The following is an 11535-nucleotide window of genomic DNA, read 5'->3' as shown; positions in this document are numbered from 1 at the left end:
TATAAAAACACGTCATCAACATATTAAAGATAAATTCTTCGATTTTGTTGTTTTTTGTTGCATCAACAGAATCTGTTACTCTGTTACTTCAGATGTTGTTATAGTGACCAAAAAAACATCTGTAGCCATCTGTAGCCATCGGTAGCCAACGGTAGCCATCGGTAGCAATCCATAGCCATCCGTAGCCATCGGTAGCCAACGGTAGCCATCGGTAGCCAACGGTAGCCATCTATAGCCATCGGTAGCCATCTATAGCCATCGGTAGCCATCTATAGCCATCGGTAGCCATCTATAGCCAACGGTAGCCATCTATAGCCATCGGTAGCCATCTATAGCCAACGGTAGCCATCTATAGCCATCTAAAGTCTCATGTTACGTTAGTTTTTTAAAAAAAAAATGTTTAAAGTTATTTTTTGGGGGCATTTTTTAAGTATTTTATTGATAGGACAGTGGATAGAGTCTTGGAAAGGGGGAGAGAGAGAGATGACATGCGGAAAGGTCCACAGGCTGGATTCGAACCCGGGTCCACCGCGGCTAGGACTGAGCCTTGGCCATACATGGGCGCTCGCTCTACCGACTGAGCTAACCAGCGATGTTACGTTAGTTTTGTTCTCATATTAGCGTGCTAGTTACAGCAGTAGAAGGACGTTAGCGATGTTTAGGAACATTTGAAGGTAACTTCTGCACATCAAGTTTTAGGATCATTCTGCAGCTCAGCAGGAAACGCTGAGACGTTCGGACGCTGAGACGCTGAGATGTTGAGACGTTGAGATGTTGAGACGTTGAGATGTTGAGACACTGAGATGTTGAGACGTTGAGACGCTGAGACGTTCAGACGTTCAGACGCTGAGACGCTGAGATGTTGAGACGTTGAGATGTTGAGACACTGAGATGTCGAGACACTGAGATGTTGAGACGTTGAGACGCTGAGACGTTGAGATGTTGAGACGTTGAGATGTTGAGACGTTGAGATGTCGAGACACTGAGATGTTGAGACGTTGAGACGCTGAGACGTTGAGACGCTGAGACGTTGAGATGTTGAGACGTTGAGATGTTGAGACGTTGAGATGTCGAGACACTGAGATGTTGAGACGTTGAGACGCTGAGACGTTCAGACGCTGAGACGTTGAGATGTTGAGACGTTGAGATGTTGAGACGTTGAGATGTCGAGACACTGAGATGTTGAGACGTTGAGACGCTGAGACGTTGAGATGTTGAGACGTTGAGATGTTGAGACGTTGAGATGTCGAGACGTTGAGATGTCGAGACACTGAGATGTTGAGACGTTGAGACGCTGAGACGTTCAGACGCTGAGACGCTGAGATGTTGAGACGTTGAGATGTTGAGACACTGAGACATTGAGACACCGGCGGGCGAGCAGCGGATGATTGTTTGAGTTGGTGCTGCAGCTGATGACTCAGCGCTGTGTTGTTAGACGTGTTCAACAGGAGGAAAGCTGGTGATCAATAATAGAAACACTGATAAACTCATCAATAAATAAATCAACTTGATTATAGAACGTGAACACAGTCCAGCTGCCTGATAGGACTGTGGAAGCAGCTGATTGGTCAGCACATGAAGAGGGGCGGGTCCTGACTGACATATCAACATCTGATTGGCTCCACAAAACTGTGTCCTGCACTGTGATTGGCCGTCTGATCTGAATCAGGTCCCGACATAAAATACAACCTCTGATTGGCCGACTGGAGTCACATCACGGACTGGAGTCACATCACGGACTGGAGTTACATCACGGACTGTAGTTACATCACGGACTGTAGTTCCAACAGAGACACGCTGTCGGAGGCTGGAGGTCGGAGGTCAGAGGTCAGAGGTTGGAGGACTGCTTGATGCTGTGGAAGGATACTCTGCTGGGCGAGGTGGGGAGTGACGTGGCGCGCACCGCCCGGCTCCGGAAGGAGTGGCGGTCCTGCCAACGAATCCAACGCTTCCTGACCGCAGACCGAACCTGAACACAGACGGATGGAGTGATGGATGAGAACAATAAAAGTGTAGAACAGCAGACAGAACGATCAATAGAAGAATAGATTACCTCACTGTTGAGGAAACAGTAGAACACAGAGACAAAGAAACCCTGAAAACACACAGAGGGAGAGGGTTAGCTGCTAACGGCGCTAACAGGCCGCTACAGAGCTAACGATGTTGAGACGAGATGAACCTGGAAGGACTCCAGGATGGAGTTGAAGTAGATGAAGACGATCTGAGCGACCTCGTCTTCTCCTCCAGGATTCACAAAGAACAACATGTAGGTGATTCCTAACAGAGGCAGCAGCACCAGGGTGGCCTTCACCGCCTTCCTGCAGAAACACAATAAATACACAATAAATACACATTAAATACACATTAAATACACCATAAATACACATTAAATACACATTAAATACACAATAAATACACCATAAATACACATTAAATACACAATAAATACACCATAAATACACCATAAATACACATTAAATACACATTAAATACACCATAAATACACCATAAATACACCATAAATACACCATAAATACACAATAAATACACCAGAAATACACATTAAATACACATTAAATACTCCAGAAATACACAATAAGTACACCATAAATACACAATAAATACACCAGAAATACACAATAAATAAACAATAAATACACAATAAATACACAATAAATACACCAGAAATACACAATAAGTACACCATAAATACACAATAAATACACTATAAATACAAAATAAATAAACAATAAATACACAAGAAATAAACAATAAATACACAATAAATACACAATAAATACACCATAAATAAACAATAAATGCACCATAAATACACAATAAATACACCATAAATACACCATAAATACACAATAAATACACCATAAATACACAATGAATACACCATAAGTACACAACACATAGTACTAATACTAGGGCTGGGACGATACACCTATCTACATACTGATTGTGATTGTTGTTAACTTGTTTACCTCTAGACCATGAAGGGAACAAGTCGAATCAGACACTTCTAGAGACTTTAACTTTGGAAAATCTCTAAATTAATCCAGTAAAAAATCCTCAAAAATCAAAGAATAAAGACATTTCCCTCACAGTTAGTGGGATTTTCTTTTAAATTTATAAGGGACATGTAATGTTTTATACTTCTGGTGAATATAATCCATCAATCTGATTTTGAGGGAGCAGTTCGTGTCCACGACGACCCTCCAACGTTTTACACTCTCTGAGCTTTGTTTTGGTTGACGGATACGGAACGGATATGACGTCACGTTACTCAGACTACCACAATAAAAGCGGTAACTTCCTTCTAGCTCCACATAGACTCAAATGAAGCAGATAGATCCATTCTGGTTAAAACATCTGTTTAAATAGAGTAAATAGTAAAAAAAGACTGTCTGCTGAACTCCCTCCTCAGTTCGTGCTCGTACATCGTAGAAGGATGTAAATAAGACAAAAAGAAACTGGAACCCAGATCAGCTGTAAAGGGTTAAATGCTTGTCTAACTGTGCTGCCATGCCGGCAGCCTCTCGCTGTGATATTTGCACAGATTTGAATGAGGTAATCTGCAGACACTTCTGCGCAAAATCGGCCTCTTTTCTATGTAAAGGAGAGATCAGCGCTGATGGACACTCAGGTGCAGATGATCGTCTGCAGAGAGCTGGAGGGAACCGAAGCACATTTTCAAACTTCCAAACCAGGACACTTAAAGGTGCAGCGGGTAGAACTGGAGCAAAAAGTTATTTTTATAACATGGTCACTATATCCTGTCAGTAGTACATGAGACAGGTAATCTGAAAGAAATCATGTCCCTCTGTGTCCTCCGGTGTCCTCCGGTGTCCTCCGGTGCTCCTAACGGCATCTACAAGATTTCACAGACCGGAGGAGAACAACCAATCAGAGCTGATCTGGAGTCTGCCGTCTCTGAGCATCTGTCAGTCACCAACTCTGATCAAACGGTCAAACTAGGCAGCGCTGATCAAAATATGAATCAATATTATGTAACTTTTTACTTTACTTTAAGTCCGAAAAACATCCGAAAGAAGTCCGAGAAGTGCCCGATAAAAAGTCTGAAAAAATGTCTAACAAAACGCAGATAAATGCCCAGAAAATGTCTGAAAAATGTCCGCTAACAGTCGAAAAAAATGTCAAGAAAATTGTCCAAACAATGAACGACAGAAGTCTGAAAAAAAGCAGATAAATGTCCCCAAAAATTTCAGAAAATTTCCAAAACAATGCCGAAAAAATGTCCGAAAGATATCCGTAAAAATGTCAGAAAGTTGTCTAATGAAAGGCCTATAAAAAGGCTGAGCATTTTCGAAAAACATTTCGAAAAAAAAGTTCAAAAAATGTTAGAAAAAAGTCTGAAAAAATATTAAAGCTGGAAAATATTTTTTTTAAAAATCACAAAAAAGTCTGAAAATTATGTCCAAAAAATTTCTGAAAAAGTTCAGAAAAAAATCTGAATTTCTTTTGAAAAAAAAAGCCCCAAAAATGTCCGAAAATTGTCTTAAAAAAGTTTATTCCTGACCAGCAATGACAGGTTCTCAGAATCATCTTGTAGTTACTGTTTAGCTTTAAAATGAGAACGTTTGTGACCCGGCAGCCATGTTGAGATCAGTTGAGGAAATACCAAGCACCGCCCACCAGCCGGAGCACAGCCAATAGGAACGCTCTCTCTCTCTGAGATGACCTGTGATTGGTCAAAGTCTCCCGTCACGGGCTAGATATTCTAAAGCCTGAAAACAGAGCCAGGAGTTACCTGTTGGTCCTCCTGTTCTACCGGTACTTCCTGTGGTTACCATGGTTACCTGTACTGACTGGTCTCTGAGGTGGTTACCATGGTTACCTGTACTGGATGGTCTCTGAGGTGGTTACCATGGTTACCTGTACTGGATGGTCTCTGAGGTGGTTACCATGGTTACCTGTACTGAATTGTCTCTGAGATGGTTACCTGTACTGGATGGTCTCGGAGGTGGTGGACGCCCTCAGTTTGGTCATCAGGATGCGAACGATGTTGAACAGGAAGACGAAGTTGATCTGAGGAGAAGAAGAGATGGAGGCGGGGTTTAAGCCGGCTTTGGTTCTCCGTGTCTGTCGGCCATTACTGAGGTCTTACCAGCAGGACGAGGATCATGGGACCCTGGTAGATGTAGTCCGTATAAACACCCGCCCTCTTTCCAAACCAGCACCTGTCAATCCAAACACAACCACCAATCAGATCACCTGAAGGACACAGAGAATCCTCCTCTCTGATTGGCTGCCTGGTTGTAGTTTACAGCTGAATTCACTGACTACAGGGCAGAATTATTACTATTTCACATTGCATCATGGGAACTGTAGTTGAGTGGATTCTACCTGGTGAGTATCAGACCTGAACCTGGTTTATTATTCTGATCAGGTGACTCACTTCTCGTTGTCGTAGTAAAGCTTCCCGAAAGCCCACGCCACGATGATGGGAAACGGAATACCTGTAAACAGACAGACAGGTGGACAGGTCAACTGACAGGTAGACAGGTCAACTGACAGGTAGACAGGTAGACAGGTAGACAGGTCAGCTGACAGGTAGACAGGTAGACAGGTAGACAGGTCAACTGACAGGTAGACAGGTAGACAGGTCGACAGGTCAACTGACAGGTAGACAGGTAGACAGGTGGACAGGTGGACAGGTGGACAGGTGGACAGGTGGACAGGTGGACAGGTCAACTGACAGGTAGACAGGTCAACTGACAGGTAGACAGGTAGACAGGTAGACAGGTAGACAGGTGGACAGGTCAACTGACAGGTAGACAGGTAGACAGGTGGACAGGTGGACAGGTCAACTGACAGGTAGACAGGTAGACAGGTGGACAGGTCAACTGACAGGTAGACAGGTAGACAGGTAGACAGGTCAACTGACAGGTAGACAGGTAGACAGGTAGACAGGTCAACTGACAGGTAGACAGGTAGACAGGTGGACAGGTCAACTGACAGGTAGACAGGTAGACAGGTAGACAGGTCAACTGACAGGTAGACAGGTAGACAGGTAGACAGGTCAACTGACAGGTAGACAGGTAGACAGGTAAACAGGTAGACAGGTGGACAGGTAGACAGGTGGACAGGTCAACTGACAGGTAGACAGGTAGACAGATAGACAGGTCAACTGACAGGTAGACAGGTAGACAGGTAGACAGGTAGACAGGTAAACAGGTAGACAGGTGGACAGGTAGACAGGTGGACAGGTCAACTGACAGGTAGACAGGTAGACAGGTAGACAGATAGACAGGTGGACAGGTCAACTGACAGGTAGACAGGTAGAACGGTGGACAGGTCAACTGACAGGTAGACAGGTAGACAGGGAGACAGGTAGACAGGTAGAACGGTGGACAGGTCAACTGACAGGTAGACAGGTAGACAGGTAGACAGGTGGACAGGTGGACAGGTAGACAGGTGGACAGGTGGACAGGTAGACAGGTAGACAGACAGGTAGACTGACAGGTGGACAGGTGGACAGGTAGACAGGTGGACAGGTGGACTGACAGGTAGACTGACAGGTAGACTGACAGGTAGACAGGTGGACAGGTGGACAGGTAGACAGATAGACAGATGTACAGGTGGACAGGTGGACTGACAGGCGGACAGGTAGACAGGTGGACTGACAGGTAGACAGGTGGACTGACAGGTAGACAGGTAGACTGACAGGTAGACTGACAGGTAGACAGGTAGACAGGTGGACTGACAGGTAGACAGGTAGACTGACAGGTAGACAGGTAGACAGGTGGACTGACAGGTAGACAGGTAGACAGGTGGACAGGTAGACAGGTGGACTGACAGGTAGACAGGTGGACAGGTAGACAGGTGGACTGACAGGTAGACAGGTAGACTGACAGGTAGACAGGTGGACTGACAGGTAGACAGGTAGACAGGTAGACTGACAGGTAGACTGACAGGTAGACAGGTAGACAGGTGGACAGGTAGACAGGTGGACTGACAGGTAGACAGGTGGACAGGTAGACAGGTGGACTGACAGGTAGACAGGTAGACTGACAGGTAGACAGGTGGACAGGTGGACAGGTAGACTGACCCCAGCCGATGCAGATGAACATCCACTTCCTGAGCTTGTCGGTAGAGTAGGTGAGGACGACGGCCGTGTGGAGATAACAACCTTCACCAAACATCCAGAAGAAGTTCGTCACATGGAAATAATTATAAGCTGCTGTCACCAACCTGCACCACACCTGAGGAGGAAGAGGAGGAGGAGGGGGAGGAGGAGGTAGAGGAGGAGGAGGAGGTAGAGGAGGAGGAGGAGGAGGAGTAAGAGGAAGAGGAAGAGGAGGAGGAGGAGGAGGAGGATGAGGAGGAGGAGGAGGAGGAAGACAACACACTATGTTGCTATGGTAACGAGTGATTTTAATTAAAACCAACCTATAAATTGAATCTAACTGGATTCCTACACAGTGCGATGTCAGAGCGATGTCAGAGTGATGTCAGAGTGATGTCAGAGTGATGTCAGTGTGATGTCAGTGTGATGTCAGAGTGATGTCAGAGTGATGTCAGAGTGATGTCAGAGTGATGTCAGCGTGTTTAAGAGTCACATGACGTTAAGTTCGAAGGTCACCGCTGTCTTTCAGTTTATTCCCCTCATCTGGTCTCCATGGTGACGGTCGTCAGGGACACGGAGTGTGTCAGTGTGTGTGTGTGGTTACCTGGTTGCTCTCGGTAACAGCCGGGTTCATGGTTAACTGGACGATGAACCAGGTGGCGTTCCTCAGGATGAACGCTGAGATCAGGTTCCAGTGGATGATGTTCCTCAGACAGCGAACACTCCTGAACACACACACACACACACACACACACACACACACACACACACACACACACACACACACACACACACACATTGTAGCATCATGTACATCATGTTACATCCTTTATTTCTATATTTTCGTTCTGTGTGTATCAGAGGACTGTAACTCCTCCGGGGATCAATAACGTGTTTCTGATCCTCTCTGAGGTCAGTAGAGAGAGGTCACTCTGATGTCTCTCTCCTGATGCTCCACAGTCGACACAGAAATACAGAAACACAGAAACACAGAAACACAGAAACAGAGTAATCTGTTGGACTGAAGCTGTATTTCATCTGTGAGTCTCTGATCCTCCTCCTCCACCTCGGGTTCATCCTTAATCCTCCAACAATAGCTGGACTCCACCCAGCTGAACACACACAGACCAGCTGCCGCTCCGCCGGAGCGTCTGTGAGGATTAAAGGATGAGACGGGATCCCGATCCTTCAGGTTCATCAGAGTCTGGATCAGCTGATGGACCGGCTGAGGGTTCAGGTCTCTGACTGTATGAGCAGCAGAGGAGCCCGTCTCTCTAACATCAGGACCGGCACTCTGAGTCACGGATGGATTACAGGAACTGGATCCTGGACTCAAACATGGCGCCCAGTCATACATTAATAATGAGCTGCAGTAAGACGGGATGAGGTTCATCATAACGAGATCCTCCGGTACTACAGACCATCTACAGACCATCTACAGACCATCTACAATCTACAGACCATCTACAGACCATCTACAGTCCATCTACAGTCCATCTACAGTCCATCTACAGACCATCTACAGTCCATCTACAGACCATCTACAGTCCATCTACAGTCCATCTACAGTCCATCTACAGTCCATCTACAGTCCATCTACAGACCATCTACAGACCATCTACAGTCCATCTACAGTCCATCTACAGTCCATCTACAGTCCATCTACAGACCATCTACAGACCATCTACAGTCCATCTACAGTCCATCTACAGTCCATCTACAGACCATCTACAATCTACAGACCATCTACAGTCCATCTACAGTCCATCTACAGTCCATCTACAGACCATCTACAGACCATCTACAGTCCATCTACAGTCCATCTACAGTCCATCTACAGACCATCTACAGACCATCTACAGTCCATCTACAGTCCATCTACAGTCCATCTACAGACCATCTACAGTCCATCTACAGTCCATCTACAGACCATCTACAGTCCATCTACAGACCATCTACAGTCCATCTACAGTCCATCTACAGTCCATCTACAGTCCATCTACAGTCCATCTACAGACCATCTACAGTCCATCTACAGTCCATCTACAGTCCATCTACAGACCATCTACAGTCCATCTACAGACCATCTACAGTCCATCTACAGACCATCTACAGTCCATCTACAGTCCATCTACAGTCCATCTACAGTCCATCTACAGACCATCTACAGTCCATCTACAGACCATCTACAGTCCATCTACAGACCATCTACAGTCCATCTACAGACCATCTACAGTCCATCTACAGTCCATCTACAGTCCATCTACAGACCATCTACAGTCCATCTACAGACCATCTACAGTCCATCTACAGTCCATCTACAGACCATCTACAATCTACAGACCATCTACAGACCATCTACAATCTACAGACTATCTACAGACCATCTACAATCTACAGTCCATCTACAGTCCATCTACAGTCCATCTACAGACCATCTACAGTCCATCTACAGACCATCTACAGTCCATCTACAGTCCATCTACAGTCCATCTACAGTCCATCTACAGTCCATCTACAGACCATCTACAATCTACAGACCATCTACAGACCATCTACAGACCATCTACAATCTACAGACCATCTACAATCTACAGTCCATCTACAGACTATCTACAGTCCATCTACAGACCATCTACAGACCATCTACAATCTACAGACCATCTACAGTCCATCTACAGACCATCTACAGTCCATCTACAGACCATCTACAATCTACAGACCATCTACAGTCCATCTACAGACCATCTACAGTCCATCTACAGACCATCTACAGTCCATCTACAGTCCATCTACAGTCCATCTACAGTCCATCTACAGACCATCTACAGACTATCTACAATCTACAGACCATCTACAGTCCATCTACAGACCATCTACAATCTACAGACCATCTACAGTCCATCTACAGTCCATCTACAGTCCATCCAGAGCGTTAGCCGGCGGAGAGAGAGCCTTTGTGCTGCTGGGTTAGCTGCTGTCAAGGCCTATAGAAAGGAGGCTGGGTCACGCGTCATATCTCCGGGCGTAGAACACATGCACAGTAAAATCTCGCCTTCATTCGCCGAAATTGAGCCAAACGCAACGAACGACCACAGCTTCTGTTATACTGCGCATGTGTTAAACCCCAAAACCCAAGACCGCCGTGACCCAGCCTCCTTTACATAGGCCTTGACAGACAGACAGACAGACAGACAGACAGACAGACAGGCAGGCAGACAGGCAGACAGGCAGACAGACAGACAGACAGACAGACACACAGACAGACAGACAGACAGACAGGCAGGCAGACAGGCAGACAGGCAGACAGGTAGCGTTAGGGTTACCTGAGTCTCATGAAGATGGTGAAGGCCAGCAGCAGCGCTCCCAGAGAGATGCAGTGACCGAGGTAGTTGATGATCACAGCGACCTGATAGTGAACTTTACTCTTCCTCTGAACACAGGAAACACACAGCGTCAGTTTCCTCTGTTTGTTTCTTTGTTCAACCAACTAGAACATGAAGAGTCAGAGTCAGAGCAAACGTCTCACAGCTAAAGACATGAAGACAGACATAAATAAACATCAAGTGTTATCTTCTGGTGTAACTTCACATTAGAAACACGTTTAAACACATTTAACATCTCTGAGGAAACATTTACAACATTAGTGAGGTTTTCATTTCAGGTTCAGCTCTGTGAGGAACCTTTAAAGCCTCCTCCAGTCTATTCTGGCATTATTATGATATTTCATATTTATATGAGTCATTTCCTGACAATCATGGAGAGAACTCCCTTCTACACAGAACTACAGAACCTCATTGGTTCTGTTAAACTAAACTTGGTTTAGTTTGTTTGTTGTGGTGTGAAAACTGCAATCAGGAGCTACGCCTTCGCAACTAGTCCCTAAACATCCGTAACTAGTCCCTATTCCTCCTCAACTAGTCCCTAGACCTCCTCAACTAGTCCCTAGACCTCCTCAACTAGTCCCAAGACCTCCGTAACTAGTCCCTAAACCTCCTCAACTAGTCCCTAAACCTCCTCAACTAGTCCCTAGACCTCTGCAAAGACCTTCACAACTAGTCCCTAGACCTCCTCAACTAGTCCCTAGACCTCCTCAACTAGTCCATAGACCTCCTCAACTAGTCCCTAGACCTCCGCAACTACTCCCTAGACCTCCTCAACTAGTCCCTAAACCTCCTCAACTAGTCCCTAGACCTCCTCAACTAGTCCCTAGACCTCCGCAACTACTCCCTAGACCTCCTCAACTAGTCCCTAGACCTCCTCAACTAGTCCCTAAACCTCCTCAACTAGTCCCTAGACCTCTGCAAAGACCTTCACAACTAGTCCCTAGACCACGCAACTAGTCCCTAGACCTCTGCAAAGACCTCGGCAACTAGTCCCTAGACCTCCGCAACTACTCCCTAGACCTCCTCAACTAGTCCCTAGACCTCCTCAACTAC

At 45.8% G+C, this 11535-nt stretch overlaps 1 protein-coding gene and 1 pseudogene across 2 annotated transcripts in view; both read right to left on the bottom strand.

The window, feature by feature from the left end:
- Nucleotides 1–399: 399 nt before the first annotated feature.
- Nucleotides 400–1463, bottom strand: LOC141781381 (uncharacterized; annotated as a pseudogene).
- The window catches only part of LOC141781380 (corticotropin-releasing factor receptor 1-like), a 36509-nt gene continuing 25373 nt past the window's right edge, over nucleotides 400–11535 (bottom strand). For both annotated transcript variants that reach the window (XM_074657096.1, XM_074657097.1), the window contains 9 exons: nucleotides 10423–10529; nucleotides 7701–7821; nucleotides 7079–7232; nucleotides 5426–5486; nucleotides 5135–5207; nucleotides 4970–5055; nucleotides 2180–2318; nucleotides 2054–2095; nucleotides 400–1969 (listed from right to left, as the gene is read on the bottom strand). In XM_074657096.1, coding sequence (XP_074513197.1) covers nucleotides 1829–1969; nucleotides 2054–2095; nucleotides 2180–2318; nucleotides 4970–5055; nucleotides 5135–5207; nucleotides 5426–5486; nucleotides 7079–7232; nucleotides 7701–7821; nucleotides 10423–10529 — 924 coding nt within the window. In that variant the 3' untranslated portion in view covers nucleotides 400–1828. The remainder of the gene's footprint in view (nucleotides 1970–2053; nucleotides 2096–2179; nucleotides 2319–4969; nucleotides 5056–5134; nucleotides 5208–5425; nucleotides 5487–7078; nucleotides 7233–7700; nucleotides 7822–10422; nucleotides 10530–11535) is intronic.

This window comes from Sebastes fasciatus, chromosome 13 (genome assembly GCF_043250625.1).
Source record: "Sebastes fasciatus isolate fSebFas1 chromosome 13, fSebFas1.pri, whole genome shotgun sequence".
Taxonomy (NCBI): Eukaryota; Metazoa; Chordata; class Actinopteri; order Perciformes; family Sebastidae; genus Sebastes; species Sebastes fasciatus.
This window is presented reverse-complemented; position numbering and strand designations above follow the sequence as displayed.